This window comes from Helianthus annuus, chromosome 5, assembly GCF_002127325.2.
Source record: "Helianthus annuus cultivar XRQ/B chromosome 5, HanXRQr2.0-SUNRISE, whole genome shotgun sequence".
Lineage (NCBI taxonomy): Eukaryota > Viridiplantae > Streptophyta > Magnoliopsida > Asterales > Asteraceae > Helianthus > Helianthus annuus.
The window spans coordinates 166,972,340-166,989,909 of record NC_035437.2 but is presented as its reverse complement, the minus strand read 5'-3'; the positions used below and the strand labels follow the sequence as shown (position 1 = coordinate 166,989,909).

At 40.8% G+C, this 17,570-nt stretch overlaps 2 protein-coding genes across 2 annotated transcripts; both read left to right on the top strand.

Annotated features, from left to right (window-relative positions):
• The first annotated feature begins 501 nt into the window (after window positions 1-501).
• On the top strand, window positions 502-4,173 carry LOC110941894 (receptor kinase-like protein Xa21). Its single transcript, XM_022183586.2, has 2 exons — window positions 502-2,367; window positions 3,686-4,173. Exons 1-2 carry the CDS (start codon window positions 2,265-2,267, stop codon window positions 4,057-4,059), a joined length of 477 nt encoding a protein of 158 aa, XP_022039278.1. The 5' UTR covers window positions 502-2,264; the 3' UTR covers window positions 4,060-4,173.
• On the top strand, window positions 514-1,726 carry LOC110941893 (probable LRR receptor-like serine/threonine-protein kinase At3g47570). The gene is made up of 3 exons (XM_035990057.1): window positions 514-796; window positions 922-1,446; window positions 1,587-1,726. The coding sequence occupies exons 1-3, from the start codon at window positions 514-516 to the stop codon at window positions 1,724-1,726; spliced, it is 948 nt and encodes a 315-aa protein (XP_035845950.1).
• Window positions 4,174-17,570: the final 13,397 nt, after the last annotated feature.

Below are 17,570 nucleotides of genomic sequence, written 5' to 3'. Positions count from 1 at the left end.
ACTAATACCTTAATTAGACCGGGCTATATCATACTGGTGATGTCTCTGATAGTCGGTCTCAGGGGCGAAGTATAGAAGGGGCGGGAGGGGGCGCCCGAACCCCCGAACTTTTTGCTCAGTAGTGTTATATATGTAGTTTTCATATAGAAATTTTTGGGTATATACGTTTTCGACCACCCGGTTCTATAGAAATTTTTGGGTATATATGTTTTCGAACCACCCCCCCCCCCAGCTGGTTTGAACTGATTTTTAAAACACTGGTTTCAACACTTTAGTGCGATTTCATTCATGATACTAAAGTTAATTATTAAAGAAAATAATCATTTTTTGATAGAAAACAATGGACCAATTTGTCAAGGTGATAAGGTATAATAGACAATATTTTGTCAATTAATGATCATGATTAGTAAGTATGTGGATGGCAACTATTTCTATGCCGTCTCACTTACGATGAAGCAAAAAAATGATAATAAAAGGCCATCAATTATTCTTGTGATCTTCAGTTTCTCAAAAATGAATTCAAAACAATCAATTATTTGCTTATCATCTTCCTCTTATCTTCACTTTCTCTTTTATGTTTTTGTTATATTTCTAACTTTCACCACCATCTCAGCTTCCTATACTGACGGAAATGAGACCGATCATCAGGCTTTGCTCAAGATCAAGTCGATGATCGCTCAAGATCCATATGGAGTTCTAAACTCATGGAATGATTCCTTTCATTTCTGTGACTGGACTGGTGTTACATGTGGGAAGCGACACCGAAGAGTGACTTATTTAGAATTGACCTCACAAGGTTTATTGATTCTTTGAAAAATTGCACCAAATTAGAATGGTTGGATCTAGGTACTTGCAAGTTTCAAGGGGTGCTTCCTAGATCGATAGGTAATCTTTCTAATCAACTCTATCGTCTATATTTAGATGGAAATCAAATACACGGAAACCTCCCTGGATCAATAGTTAATCTAGCTGGTTTGGAGTTGATATCACTAGAAGATAACCGATTTACAGGAAACATCCACTTCACCATTGGAAACCTTCAAAGGCTACAAGTTATTTATTTATACAATAACCAACTTTCAGGGCCGATTCCTAATTCTACGGGAAACTTATCATTGTTGAGTACACTTGATTTATCTTTAAACATGTTGGAAGGGGTAATTCCATCAAGCTTGGGAAATTGCCATAAACTTTTAGAGTTGTACCTTAGTGGCAATAAACTTCACGGGAAAATACCTACACGACTTCTTCAACTTTCATCTCTATCAAAAACAATGGATCTTTCTCAAAACAACCTATATGGTTCACTTCCAAATGAGGTTGGAGATCTAAAGATGTTGAGTAATCTGGATATTTCTAATAATAATTTATCAGGTAACATTCCTAGTAGCCTTGATGGTTGTTCTAGCCTTTCAAGGTTGTCTCTCAAAGGCAACTTATTTCAAGGTATAATACCACCTAATTGCGTTCCTTAAAAGGATTGATTGAACTAGATATTTCTCATAATAATTTATCAGGCAAAATTCCTCGATTCTTGGAACGCTTAAAATTTTTGAATCTATCATATAATGATTTTGTGGGTGAAGTACCAATGGTAGGAATGTTTGCCAATGCAAGTGCATTCTCTGTTTTGGGGAATACTAGGCTTTGTGGTGGCCTTGCTATACTTGGGTTACCTAAATGCAAGGAGACAAAGAAACATACAAAAAGATTCCTTTATTCTTAATAGTCATTTTGATTGCATCAAAACTTTGCATCATCATATGTTTAGCGTATGCTTGGTGTAAGGAAAAAAAAACAAGAGTCAATCGTCTCAATCATCAACAAGCAAACAATTCATGAAAGTTTCCTACAATCAACTTCTCAAGGCTACCAATGGGTTTTCCGAAGCTAACTTGATTGGAAATGGTGGGTTTAGTTCTGTTTATAAAGGAGTCCTCGATGAAAATGATGATAGATTTGTCGCGGTCAAAGTTCTACATCTTCAAAATCGAGGAGCCCAAAAAAGCTTTATAAGGGAATGTGAAGCATGGCGGAGCATCCGACACCAGAACTTGCTGAAGATTATAACTTCATGTTCAAGTGTTGATTTCCAAGGAAATGATTTCAAAGCTTTGGTATTCAAGTGAAAGTGCATCGAGGTTGAACTTTCTTCAAATAATAAATATTTTGTAGCATTTGCCGTTGATTATCTTCACAATCACTGCGTACCAAGTATTATTCATGGTGACTTGAAGCCTAGCAACATTCTACTTGATCATGATATGGTCGCTCATGTTGGAGACTTTGGTTTAGCTCGATTTCTTGGAACTTCATACCAAAACAGCTCAACTGTAATTAGAGGCACAATTGGCTATGCTCCTCCAGGTAAAATTCAAGTATTCCCAAACGCAGTGGCAGACCCATAAATTTTTTTCATGGGGGGCGGAATTTTGTAGTAGTCGATTGTCTGCCACTAAGTATTATAAAAATGTCGGTCTGATTCGGGTCGGGTCAGGTCTGGGTATCTTTGAAATTCAAACCATCTTCAAAAATCAAATTAATTACTTGTACTTACACTGTTGTTATCAGTTTAATATTTTTTTCAGTATTTCTTTTACAGATGCTTTTAAACCAAATTTTATATACAATAAATTTAATACCACTATTTAATTAGCAAAACAAAAAATAAACTAACTTGAGATAGCCTAATTTAGGTGGCTTGCATTTTTTAAAGTAATCATAAAATTGTTATCTTTTGCATGAACAAAAAAAAAAAAAAAAGAATAGCTAAAAAAAATCTAAAGAACTATTCACCAAATCGATATATATGTACACAAAACAAATCAAATAAACTAATAAAATAGATATATGGATAAAGAAGTAGCCAAAGAAGCTAAAATCTAGCTCATGAGTTTATCATATTTATTTATTTAAAATGAGTAAATTGTCAAAATCGTCTCTGAGGTTTGGGCATGTTTGTCATTTTCATCCAAAGCAACTTTTTTGTACCATATAGTCCTTCACTTTTTGGAGTTTTTGTCATTTTCATCGAAACGTCTGATTTTTTTTGCCAAAATCGTTCATGAGATTTGGGATTTTTTTGCCATTTTTATCCAAATCTTTGATATAAAAAATAAAGCAAATTAGATGTTTGGATGAAAATGTCAAAAAATCCCAAAAGTAAAGGACTAAATTGTACAAAAAGTTGTTTTTGGATGAAAATGACAAACATGTTCACACCTCAGGGACGATTTTGACAATTTACTCTTTAAAAATTAAATAAGTAAGATGTTTTTTGCCTATATGTCTCTACACCAATTAGCAATGTACTAGCTTTGGAAAAGGAAATAAAATATTATATATTAATTAAAGATGAGAGTTATAGGTTTTAAACACTTCATCTTCTTCATTTTGATGTTCATCTCTTTCACAACTCCACCTGCAACTTCAGGTTAACAATTTTTTTTACCTTTTTTTCTTTGGCTTCACATCTTCTTCATTAGAGTCAAGTTCAAGGGGTGCGATTTCAAATTTTCAAGGGGTGCAATCGGGATTTTTGTTTAAAAGTTACACTAACTTTTTTTTCTTCCAAGGGGTGCGACCCCCACCCACGACTTAACCTAGGTCCGCCCCTGCCCAAACGTTCAACATTTACTTACTTTAAATATTACCTTTCACTAAAGTGATCTTTTATAAGTTATAGAGTACGGTCTTGGGAGTGAGATGACGAGTAGTGGGGACGTCTACAGCTTTGGAATATTACTACTAGAGGTGATGACTCGGAAAAAGCCAACTAGCGACATCTTTAATGAAGGCCTTAGCCTCCATAAATTTGCTTCCATGGCCTTGCCAGACCATGTCACAGATGTTATTGATGTTAATATTCTTAATATTGATTATGAGGATGAAAATTTTATGCAAAACAAGGAGGCAAATGCAAAGATAATAGAGGAATGTTTGGCTACAACAATCAAGATCGGAGTATCATGTTCAGATGATTCCCCACCACAGAGGATGAATATAAAAGAGGTTGTACAAGAATTGCACCATATTCTAGGTTCACTTCAAAATATATGATGTAAAGTGTTTTCTCCTTTACTTGCAACATTAAAATAAATTCAAAGGATAATCTGCATGTTCCTGATTGAAACCTTATTCCATTTAGAAGTTGAAGCTCTATCTAATAGATGTATGCCGTAATTATATCTTTCTTAATTTTCCAACATATGTTTGTTAATTGCTTGATTTTGTGTCAACATAGTTATATTGTCTTTTTACTATTTTGCATAATTTCATAGTGACATAAGTATATAGTCATGTTCAATGAATCAAGAAGTAACATATAGTCCTAAAACTAAAAGATAACAAGGTCCAGACATCCTTGTGGTACGGGGGGAAACTTTCTATCCTAGAGGTGGAGGGTTTAAATCATGTAAGGTGTATGTATAGGTGATTTACCTGTTCTAAGAGGAAGGTGAAGAAATGTGGAGGTGATGACTACGTGGAGGCAAAGAAGCAGAGGGTTTTGCAACATGGGACAACTTCGGATGTTGTACAAACCTGTAGCTTGTGCAATGTCGTTTGTAACTCCCCAAAGGCGTGGTCAGAAGCATGATGCAATGGCTGTAAAACAAGCAGAAACTCAAGCAGAGCAACTGGTCAAGAATCAGCTTCACTCATTTTAATGCTCCAAGTAGAATTATTTAGTAATTTGTGGTTAAATCTTAGGGTTTTTGTGTCACAATCCCCCTATCCTGGGCGGGAGCCGTGAGCATATACAAGTGGTACCGGTGTTTATTTTAAAAATTATCGCAGTGGAATTTTCATCAGGACTGGGTGTCAGGAAAATATCAGAGTTTTCAAAACACCGTAGTTTTTCATTTCATAAAACTGTGGGATGAAACCCATATTTACATAAAGGATTTTCACAGGGATAAACCCTTAAGTACAAAACATGTTTTATTCAGGTTACATAGCCACTTATTTAACCTTGGAGTGTTTCACAACACTTTTACTTCTCTTCACAGTAAACTACCTGAAACGCGTTTTAAAAACATTTGATCAGCGAAAAATACTGGTTAGTTCATTCAGACTTATATAAAACACCTTATAATTACAACATTAAGAGTTTTTACATTTGTTTATATCTTACTATTACCCAAAGGTATTTGTCACTTGGCAATTCCTGTGACTGTGGTCATATCACTATTGGTCATTCTTCCAACTAGTGAAGCTTATCAAGTATTGTATACAAAACCCCCCATACTGGCATTAATTTCCCAGTAAGAACACAAAGACTTAATCACTGTAATATAAGTAACAATTGGAAAACATTTAGTGTTTTGAAAACATTTAATAAAATAGAATGACCCAAAATGCAAATTTAGGATTTTCAGTAAACGCCACCTGGTCTAAGTCTTGGGTTCCTAATTAAACACACAATGCAACACGTATTAGCGTATTACCCCAATTCAACTTTAACGATAATCACGAGATCAAAACCTCAATGTAGTTAACAAAGTATAGCCTTATTCAGGCAGCACTTTAACATCCGTTGATTTGGTTTCGGATCAATCGGATAGGGTATCGTACCAGTGATCCGGGTTAGTCTACGGAGCAAAGTTTTGAGAGTTTAGGTATTATGACAGTAATTCGAGAGAGAAAGAAAAGAAGTGAGCACATTGAAATGTCCAATTCTCGCTCTATTTATAGCTGAAATTTGATCTCGTCGCATCGCGCGACCAGTATCCCCTATCACCGTCGCATCACGCGACGAGGTGATCTAGGGCTTAGGTGGCATGAGTCACCACATAGGCTTGCCACGTGGCATCACATGTCTTCTATCGAAAAAGAGGCACCGCGTCACGCGACTGGCTTCTACCATTGTCGTCGCGTAGCACGACGAGACCCAAAATTGGGTTTTCTCGTTTTTCATGCTGGTTTTCGTCATGCGTGTTCGGGGTCTCGATTATGAATTGTTATGGGGCCTTTTCGAGGGTTGTTATATATTGTAGAACAAACTTGACATGATCAACATAAGAAAATAAGTTTAGCCTATTAGTTTGTTGTGGGCTTTGGCCCCTTAGCTATAAGCCTGTTGCCCGGCTATATAATATGTATTTTCTTTTCATTTGCACTTGATATTTTTTGATAAATAAAACCCTAGCCGCTTTTTCTCTGTACGTATTTTTCTTTTAACATGGTACCATAGCGTTGTTCGATCTGATGTTTATTGATATGATTGTGGAATAATAGTAGCAAGCAACAATTTCGCATTGACTTTGTTGGGGTTACGCTGTCGAAATTTGTTATGATTTTTGGCGAAATATGGTTCAGAGCCATTGTTCATTGCACAATTGGAGTATCTTATTGGTATGGAAATCTTTAGTTTTTGGTGTTGCTTATTTTTTTTCTTTTGGCATGGTAGCCAACAAACTTTGAAGATTGATTGCTACATTGATATCAATGAAGAACAAATGATAGTGAATAGTAAGGATCAAAGGTTATATCAAAGGAAGAAAAAAATAGTATCTGGTGACAAGGTTTAGCATCCTTGTATCGGATTCATCAGCTCCAAAATAGTGTAGTTCACCATATGGAACTTCAAGCTACTCAATGGTAGAGATTATCGAGTCCACGACCCATCATAGATTCTTCATCTTGTCCGCAATATCTTGGCGACATTTGCAGAATATTCATAAAATCAATGACTACTATATATATAAATAAGAGTAGTCTTATGTTCGGGTCTAGACTCGGAGTTTCTTAAGGAATCTGCATTTGTGATATTTGAGACTAGACACAAAAGGCTAGAGTCTAATTCACTCAAATTGTAGCTCTGATACCAACCTGTCACTAGGGGTGTGAATTTTTGACACGACACGAACCTAACACGAAATTCGCGGGGTTAGATTTAGTCTAAACGGGTTCGGGTTAGTTTCAGGTTGAACCCGCGAACCCGTTTAGCTAAACGGGTCAGGTTCGGGTCAACCCGGTCGGGTTGACGGGTTGGCCCGTTTAACCCATTTATATTATATTTTATTTTTTACAATATATTTTATGTTATAAATTTATTTGGGTGTGTATTTAATTCATTTTTATAACTTAAAAGGAGAGACTGACATAAACTCTATATTTAAAAAGTAACATTTTTAGTAAAATTTTAATCTTAATATATTAATTTGAAAAAAAAAATAAAAATTTGAAAATACGGGTTGTACGGGTCGTGTTTGGGTCAACCCGCTAATATTCGGGTCGTGTTCGGGTTCATATATATGACATGATTTTCGGGTTCGGGTCGGGTTTGGGTTCATCTAAAATTTTCAGGTTCGGGTCGGGTTGAACCCGCCAACCCATGAACCCGACCCGTTTAGCACCCCTACCTGTCACACCCCGATTTCCCGATGGGCCCGGATGGGTTTAGTCGTGACGGTTGGATAGAGTTATCACAATTAATTAATAATAATGCAGCGGAAGTATTAAGAGTAAAAGTATCCATAACATTAAAAGTGTTTAATATTCAAAGTACAAAGATGTTCAATTGTTCATATAACAACCCACGGACGGATCGAAGATAAAAAGAAGCTTAGACATCATATGCCTTAAGCTAGGAGTTGCAAATTCTAAAGCTTTTAACATAGCAGATCTGGATTCCCAGCCTAATATCAAGGTTCGGTACCTGCAGTTCAATCTTTTGAAAATACGTCAGCTTTCGCTGATAAATACAATTTACTGACTAATTTTGAAATAGTTTTCCAAAAATGATTTTTATACATAGAGAAAACCCGTAGGTAATCATTTAATAGTTTTTGGGATTTTATCCTGTCACCTGATTTACATATTTGTCATACAATGGGAACCAGATATCAAAGCCGGTCATTTTCAATGCTATAATAGGGCTGACATATCGTATATACCCGTACACGATAAGACCCGACACGATAAGACACGATATACGAAATCCCATACAGGAACACGACACGATAACTTATCGTGTCCTTTTTTTCGAACACGAACACGACACGATATACACGAAAATTACCTGTTAACACGACTGTTCGACTGTTATACACGAAAATTACATGTTCATGCCTGTTAACACGAACAAAAACATGAACACGACATGCTATCTGAGAGTTACAAAGGGAGTTTAGGGTTTTATTTTTTTGAATTGAATGAGGAATGAAAATAGAAAGGAATTAAGGAACCCACACGCACATGGCTGATGAGTTTTATTTAATTTAATTTCTTATCGTGTACTAACGGGAATTAGCAGGTAAACAGGTATTTAACCTGTTTATAAACGAAAATTAACAGGTAATCTCGTGTCTACCTGTTTGGTACACGATACCTGTTAAGGCCATACACGATACCTGTTAACTTCGTGTAGTTTCGTGTCGTGTATTCGTGTAAAATTGCTAGCCCTAGCTATAATGATTAAGGTACACACCAAAGTTGAATAACGTGTCTTACAGTCAGTATGCCTACCCTGGCACGTTATACAGTATGGCCATAATAGTTCATGAGTCGGGACGCCCGAACACGGTACCAATAACCCCCAATTGTTTCAGTTATCAAATATAACAGATTAAACTGGGTTCTTACATTTATGGGTTATCATAGGCGACCCATTTATGTAATACTTGCTCCAAGTGGCGTATTCACCATACCTCAAGTTTAAAAACAAAATAAGTTAAGAGTATTTACATTTTAGCTAGCTTCCAACCGATAACGGTTCTCAAATATAGTAAAAGCCGTAAAGACAAAGTATTAAACTCAAGTCCGATTATCTGGGGGTTTCTATAGTCCGGAGTGAACAAATTTAGCTATCTGTTAGAATGTATACGGGTCATAGGTTAGTTCCTTTGACACGACCCATTATGTAAGAATAAAATTAATTCGCTAGATTAACCGTAGGTTGCTTAGAATGTGATTTATACTTATCCAAGTGTGAGGACTCATTGGATAAAGGTTAACTAAGCCAACATTCTGATTTGGAAAGGTTTAGAAAGGTTTTGACTCGTTACGCCTAGTTTATGCAAACTAGGTTTGCATAACTAGTTATGCGCTTAAAGACGGGTTCGGAAGGTCGGATGGGCTTATGATAAGTCTTAGTATCAAAATAATTTTTTAGTTGAATTACCTACTGACTTAAAGTCAGATTATAAGTCGGTTTTGGTTTAAAATCATTCAATTAACTTATTTGACCACAAAAGGGTATTGTGGTCATTTTGTAATATAATTTTCAAGACTTGTCGTTTAACCCATCAAACGGACTGACCATGTGGTATAACTTCAGAGAGTTATTCTCAACAATATTATGTTCGTAAAATCAGTTTAAAACAGGTCTAAACGTTGACCAAACATGTCAGAATCAAAAGTTAAAGCAAAAGTCAAACTGCTTGACTTTTGACATAGAATAAGACCCTAAACTGAATTGGACAAGTTGAGCATGTTAATATCAGTTTATATTAGTTATAAAACTTGTATATATGTCAAAACATCTGAGTTTTAAGTTATAGAACTCATTTATGCAATTTAGTCGAAAATTCAATTTTTACGGAAAATGCTCAACTTAACCATTCAACTAGTAAACGTGATTATCCGAAGGTATGATCACAGAGGGATCACACCAACGTTATTACGATCACGTAGGAAAGTTCGGATTGAACTTTACCTTGACCAAAATGATCAGAAGCTAAAGTCAACTAGAAAGTCAATTGTTTGACTTTTAGCTTAAATAACTAATTAAAAATGAAATAGAATAAGAAGAAACACTTACTTGGAAGTGCTTGAGCAGAAGATCACTAAGAGGGGGTCCTCTTGTCCAGAGGAAAGCTCCAAGATAGAGTTAGAGAGGAGAATGAGAATGAGCAAGTTGCAAGTGAAGAAATCATGGCCTATTTATAGTTGAATGAGTGAAAGGAGATCAAGACAAGTGTCCATGATCATTCTAGGATGTTTGCAGGTGTCATTGAGGTGACAAGGACTGAGCAAGAGTGGTCAAAATGCAAGATAGGTGGCGTTGTGGTAGAAGTCCTTGGGCTGTAAGCAAAAGTGCCTCTGGCAGTCCCTTACGGACCGTAAGGGATAAGTGCTTACTGTCCGTAAGGATCTTAAGTGTCACACCCCCAAAATCCACCCGCGAAATACCACCGCTTGGGAGCGTGACTGACCAGGATCAAGCCATCAATCATATCAAACATAGCATTTAATAATAATAAAAGTAATTAACGTAAGTCACCATGACATGATTGATGTTTCAAAAACCAAATACTGTTTTAAGTAGCGGAAGCATAGTAAAGTAAATTCAAAACGAGTTATGAGTTCGACATCATTAACGATCCATCTGCCCACAACGACCTGCTCCTTCCCTGTGCAAGCTCCCAAGTATACCTAAGGTCCTGCAAGGCATGCAGCAAATAATCAACAAACTAGTTGAGCGAGTTCACAGAAAGTAAGTTCATAAAGTAATGCATAAGTATAGCTAGTGGGGGCTTCCCATACTAGTGTGTAATAAAGGTGGGGGCTTCCCATGTTCATCTTGGCTAATGAGGGCTTCTCATTAACGGTACTTACTAGACTAACTTCCGACCATGTGTTCTTCTTTACCGAGAACAGGAAAACGTACAGGGTCACGTAGGCTTTACGTGACGTGCCCTTCCCCGAGGACAGTGGTACGCGTGGGGGCTACGTAGGCTTTACGCAGCGTGGCCTTCCGACCTGGAAGCCAGTGGATGGTATTGGGTTACGTAGGCTTTACGTAACGTGTCCTCCCGACCCGGGAGACATATGGCAAATATACTGGGTTACGTAGGCTTTACGTAACGTGTCCTGACTAACCTGAGGACGATGGTCTATAGTCTGGTATATGCGTAAGTACGAGTAATCATTCCAAATTCAACATATCCAACCCAATTCCCAACCCGGGAATCCCATGCCTTGGCTGTGTGAACTCACCTTGGTTTGCTCGGCAGATACACAGAAAGTACAAGTAGCAAGTAAATGATCACTCACGTCCTATCATGGTTATTATACGAGTCAGGTTCGTATATAGCACGTATATAGTAATCACGTATAGTCATGGCAAGCATGTACGCACGTAAGCAGATAAGACATAGCATGTGAGGATCCAATTGTTCTAAGTCCATTCATACCCGGCCCAATGACATAAGCAGCTCAATAACAAAACAGTCCAGATTCTCAATCGGCCCAAATAGCAAGCACAAACAAGTCCAATAATAAACAGTCCACAGTTCAAATCGTTGGGCTCAATAGATTGGGCCCGTGACAGTGAAGGCCCAACTGTGTGCGTGTAAACGATGGTGATCTCGACTCGCAACGGGGATCTCGAGTCGCAACCGGAGATTACGAGTCGCAACAGCTGTTTGCGAGTCGCAATGGAGGTCTCGGTTCATCATGGTCTGGTTACGACTGATCATGTGCTGGTTACGAGTCGCAACGGGACTCGCAACCGTAGTCTCGACTTGTGCTGGCTTGGTTACGAGTGGGATTCTGACTCGCAACTATGGTCCCGACTCGCAACCAGGTGTCGAAATCGCGTATGTAACTGGTTTCCATATTTCCTGCATTGACTTATCCGTGATTCTAGCAAACAACTTAGGCAGTTTCACAATTTCGATCAATCACAGTTAATTCCGATTTCATTCAACTTCAAATCATGAGTATCAAGCATGTTCATATTAACATCAAGAACAGGAAATCAGATTATTATAAAAACATACCGAATCATAAATCAGCTATCATGCATCCTACCCGGTTTGCATACATTCAGACTATCAACCCATCCGAATTATTCCTCATCACACAAACATACATATAACCGATTTCATGTCAAGTAACCGTATATCTTAATCATTCATGAGAACCGATTAACAATCCAATTATCATCAACATTCAACCAATATTACTAGCATACACCCTAGTTACATCGCCTAACGAATGATAGCAATCACATGATATCACAAATAATCCAAAAACATAACATCATCACTAACCGGATGAAGGTAGAGGATCGATTCGTTTCACAAGCTTCAAAGTGTGTGTGTGTGCCGTCGGGTTCCAAGCAAGCCGAGAGAGAGAGGAAAACTTCTAGGGTTTGTGTGTGTTTTTGTGTTTGTGACAACTAACCAAAACCTATCCCCAACTATGGGATTTACACGGTTAAAGGGGAGTGGGCCGAACCCACATGGGCTGCCCTAATAACCCGTGTGCAAAGTATAAGGCCCGAATGGGCTTGTGCGAGTGTGGGTGTGTTGTGCGGTCCGATTCATACATGTACAAATAGTAAACATCAAGCACATAACACAACATTTGTTCAATTAATATGATCACGTAATCACACTAGTTCGATGGTTACACGTAATGTACGAGACGGTAAAGTACGAGTTGTCACATTATCCCCAACTAATTGGAAATTTCGTCCCGAAATTTGGTATGCACTCACTGAGGAAGCTAGGTAAACTGTACTGTTCACTGATTTTCCTGGGGTGTCACATCCTCCCCCCGTTGATCTGGAATTTCGTCCCGAAATTCCGAAGTAGTAGCTTCAGCCTCAGTAGTGGTTGCCTTGTTCCCGAATAACTGGGGGTACTTTTCTGTCATCCTGTCTTCGCGTTCCCAGGTGTACTCTGGGCCACGTTTGGAGTTCCAACGAACTCGAACAAGAGGGATTCTCTTGTGTTTGAGGACCTTCACATCCCGGTCCGTGATTTCGACTGGTTCCTCAACGAACTGTAACCGCTCGTCGATAGTGAGTTCCTTAAAAGGAATGATAAGATTTTCATCTGATAGGCACTTCTTTAGGTTCGATACGTGAAAGACATTGTGAACTGCCCCGAGTTCAGCTGGTAAGTTCAACTTGTAGGCTACCTTGCCAATCTTTTCTATAATTTCGAATGGTCCGACGTACCGCGGATTCAGTTTGCCCCGTTTGCCAAAACGAACCACACCCTTCCAGGGTGAGACTTTCAATAAAACCCGGTCCCCGACCTCAAATTCCAATGGCTTTCTACGCTTATCCGCGTAGGCTTTCTGACGGTCGCGTGCTGCCGCCATGCGTTGTCGTATTTGTGCAATCTTTTCTGTGGCGTCCACAACAATCTCTGGACCCGTGATCTGACTATCTCCCACCTCTGCCCAACAGAGAGGTGACCGGCATTTACGCCCGTACAATGCCTCGAATGGAGCGGCTTGAATGCTGGTATGGTAACTGTTATTGTAAGAAAACTCCACCAAAGGGAGGTGCTTTTCCCAGCCGTTGCCGAAGTCGATAACGCATGCCCGAAGCATGTCTTCAAGTGTTTGAATCGTACGCTCAGACTGTCCATCCGTCTGAGGGTGGTATGCTGTGCTCATGTCTAGTCGTGAGCCGAAAGATTTATGCATTGCTTACCAAAGTTCTGACGTGAATCGTGCATCGCGATCCGAAATGATAGACGTGGGCACCCCGTGCCTCGAGACAACTTCTTTAAGATAAACGTCTGCGAGAGTGGAGAACTTGTCCGTTTCCTTAATCGGCAGGAAGTGTGCAGACTTGGTGAGTCGATCAACTATGACCCATATCGTATCGTTCCCACGCTGGGATCTAGGTAGGCCTGTAACGAAATCCATGGAAATTTCTTCCCATTTCCACTGAGGTATCTTAGGCTGCTGAAGTAGACCAGCTGGTTTCTGATATTCGACCTTGACTCTCGCACAGGTCAAGCACTTTCCAACGTACGTAGCAATGTGGGCCTTCATACTAGGCCACCAATAAGTAGTGCTGATGTCGTGGTACATTTTATCCGACCCTGGATGTACCGAGTAGCGAGACTTGTGAGCTTCATCCATAACAAGTTCGCGTAAACCGCCATAAAGAGGGACCCAAATACGGCCCGTTACATAGTAGGCACCGTCTGCCTTCTGTTCCATTTGCTGTCGTGAGCCGCGTAAGGCTTCAGCCATGACGTTTTCGGGCTTCAGTGCTTCTGTCTGAGCATTTCGTATCTGTGCAGGAAGGCTAGACTGGATCGTAAGCTGTAGCGCTCGCACGCGCTTCGGTAAGGTGTCCTTTCGACTAAGGGCGTCAGCCACAACATTGGCTTTGCCTGGATGGTACTTGATAGCGCATTCGTAATCGTTCAGTAATTCAACCCATCGCCGTTGACGCATGTTCAAATCCTTCTGCTTAAGGATATGCTCGAGACTCCTGTGATCGGTGTAAATCGTGCACCTGGTACCGTACAGGTAGTGTCGCCATATCTTAAGCGCAAAAACAACAGCTCCCAGCTCTAAATCGTGCGTCGTGTAGTTCCGTTCGTGAACCTTGAGTTGACGAGAGGCGTAAGCAATAACCTTGTCGCGCTGCATTAACACACATCCCAATCCCCGAATGGATGCATCACAATATACTACGAAGTCTTCTGTGCCCTCTGGCAATGAGAGAATAGGTGCGCTGCAAAGCCTATCTTTTAAGTGCTGAAAAGCAGTCTCCTGGGGCTCTCCCCAGCGATAGGTAACACCCTTCTGTGTCAGTAGCGTAAGCGGCTGAGCAATCTTCGAGAAATCCTTGATAAACCGTCTGTAGTAACCTGCCAGACCCAAGAATTGGCGTATCTCTGTCGGTGTACGCGGTGCAGGCCAGTTTCTGACCGAATCTACCTTGGATGGATCGACATGTATCCCATCCTTGTTCACTACGTGGCCTAAGAAGTGGACTTCACGAAGCCAGAAGTCGCATTTAGAAAGCTTGGCGTACAACTGTTCCTTCCGAAGGAGTTCCAAAATAAGGCGAAGATGCTGCTCGTGCTCCTCCTGACTCTTGGAGTAGATCAGGATGTCGTCGATGAAAACAATGACGAACTTGTCAAGGTAGGGTTTGCACACCCTGTTCATAAGATCCATAAATACAGCTGGCGCGTTCGTTAACCCGAATGGCATGACGAGAAACTCGTAGTGACCGTAACGAGTTCTGAAAGCTGTCTTGGAGACGTCCTCATCCCGGACTCTCAGCTGATGGTACCCCGACCTCAAATCTATCTTCGAATAGTAGCACGACCCTTGCAACTGGTCGAATAAGTCGTCTATGCGTGGAAGAGGATAACGGTTCTTCACCGTCACCTTGTTGAGTTCACGGTAGTCTATACACATCCTGAACGTACCGTCTTTCTTTTTCACAAAGAGTACTGGAGCTCCCCAAGGCGAAGAGCTTGGTCGTATGAAACCCTTTTCCAAGAGTTCTTGCAGTTGCTTTGACAATTCCTCCAGTTCCGATGGAGCTAGACGATATGGTGCGCGAGCTATGGGTGCTGCTCCTGGAGCGAGCTCGATCTGAAATTCGACCTGACGATGAGGCGGTAAGCCAGGTAAGTCTTCAGGAAACACCTGAGGGTAATCACGTACAATTGGAATATCTTCCAATTTCTTTTCCTTTGCTAATGCGTCTGTAACGAGAGCCAGAATGGCTGTGTGACCTTTACGTAAGCACTTCTGAGCCTTCAAGAAAGAGATGATGCCAACCACAGCACCACTCTTGTCGCCTTGAACTTCCAGAGGTTCCTGACCCGAACGAGGAATGCGAATAACCTTTTCGCTGCATAAGATTTCTGCCTGGTGTTGGGACAACCAATCCATCCCAATCACGACGTCGAAGCTACCCAAAACTATGGGAATGAGATCAATAGAGAAGGCTTGACCAGCTAAGATAAGATTACAACCTTGAACTACGTGCGTGGCTTCTAGACTTTTACCGTTAGCTAACTCGACTACATGTTTGGTGGGTAAAAGTGTTGGTGCACGTTTTAGCAGTCGACACATTTTCACAGACATATAGCTTGTATCCGCACCCGAATCAAATAAAACAGTAACGTAAATATTGTCGAGGAGAAACTTACCCATAACAACGTTGGGATCGTTCACTGCGTCGCCTCGACCTAGTACGAATGCACGACCACGAGCTTCATTGCCGTTATTGTTGTTGTTTCCACCGTTGTTGTTCCCGTTGCCCTGGTTATTGTTGTTGCGATTCTGGTTCAACTGAGGGCAATCGCGTTTGAAGTGACCTTCAGCCCCACACTGGAAACATCCCCGGTTTCCACGCTGTGGCTGCTGCTGCTGCTGCTGGTTCTGTGGAGCTGGTTGCTGAGGCTGCTGATTCTGATTCGCAGGACGAGGGCTCCTGCAGTCTTTGGCCTCGTGACCCATCTTAAGACACCTTTGACAACGACCCTTGTTACATGGGCCGTGGTGATGCCTGTTGCAGTTGTGGCACCTGGGTTGACTACCCTGATATCTCCTCTGTCTGTGACTACCAGAGGATTGCTGACTAGGACTCTGGTAGTGATCGATCTTCTGCTGCTGAGCTTGTGGCTGAACAATCGCTGAACCTTTGCTGGAATCCCCATCCCACTTTCTTTTACTGTCACCAGTTGTAGCAGGAGTAACTGAGGTGGTGACGTTAGCAGTAGCATTAACACGCTTGGGCAGTTTATTCTGATCCACTGCCTGATCGGTGATACGGTGAGCTAGGCGTTGGATTTCCTGGATGTTTTCGAGGTTAGCCGACGTCACGTGGCTCTGAATTTCTGGCGCCAATCCCTTGAGATACAACTCAATGCGCTTGTATGGAGGGTCCACCATAGTTGGACACAGAACGGCCAGCTCATTGGACCGTTTGGTATACGCTTCGATTTCCGATCCAACCATTTTCAAGTTATAAAGCTCATCTTCCAGCTTGTGTATGTCTTCCCGCGTGCAATACTCACGCTTGATGAGTTCCTTAAAGTCGTTCCATGGGGTGGCGTTAGCAGCTGCCAACCCTAAGATCTGCACTTGTGCGTTCCACCAAGTGAGCGCAATCCCTTCAAGTGTGCCAGTGGCGAACTTCACCCTGCGAGCCTCAGGGCATTCGCACATTTCGAAAACCGACTCGAGCTTTTCAAACCAGTGGAGGAGTCCAACTGCTCCCTCTGTGCCACTAAACGAGCTAGGACGACATTCCATGAAGTTCTTGAAGGTGCACCCAGGCTGCTGCTGAGCGGGTTGACCTATTGTGTACGGATAGGGCAAAGTTAAGTACGAGGATTAATGTAGGATCTAAAGATCCCAGTGTCTATACTGCAGGGTATACTACCTGCTTGGGCGGCTGCAACTGCCGCAGCAATGAGAGCCTCTAGCTGGGCTTGAGTCATGTTAATTCGTGCGGCCATTGATCTTCATAGTAACAAGTAGCATACGTAAGAATGGTTCGCGAGTAGGGCGATGACAGAAAAGTGTAGGCATATAGGTGTTCTCATGTAATCAAGCATGTGTATCTAAGCGTAATGCGAGCAAAGTTCTAAACAGTTCTAGCAAACAGGCAATAAACATAAACCTTATTACCTAGGATGTCGAGTCTTGCACGTGGAGCGAAGCGTCGTTGTGGATCGTTGAGAGCACTGTACTGGTTATAGTCCGGTTTTAATAAAAACGTTTTCCCATATTAAAACCAAGTTCTCTATAACCAATGGCTCTGATACCAATCTGTCACACCCCCAAAATCCACCCGCGGAATACCACCGCTTGGGAGCGTGACTGACCAGGATCAAGCC

Excerpts from the sequence above, each read along its gene's own strand:
- LOC110941894 (XM_022183586.2), top strand. The coding sequence starts at position 2,265 with ATGGTCGCTCATGTTGGAGACTTTGGTTTAGCTCGATTTCTTGGAACT. Across the intron at positions 2,368-3,685 it reads AATTGGCTATGCTCCTCCAG|AGTACGGTCTTGGGAGTGAG; the intron begins GTAAAATTCAAG and ends TATAAGTTATAG.
- LOC110941893 (XM_035990057.1), top strand. The coding sequence starts at position 514 with ATGAATTCAAAACAATCAATTATTTGCTTATCATCTTCCTCTTATCTT. Across the intron at positions 797-921 it reads TTTAGAATTGACCTCACAAG|ATGGAAATCAAATACACGGA; the intron begins GTTTATTGATTC and ends GTCTATATTTAG. Across the intron at positions 1,447-1,586 it reads CAAAGGCAACTTATTTCAAG|TACCAATGGTAGGAATGTTT; the intron begins GTATAATACCAC and ends TTGTGGGTGAAG.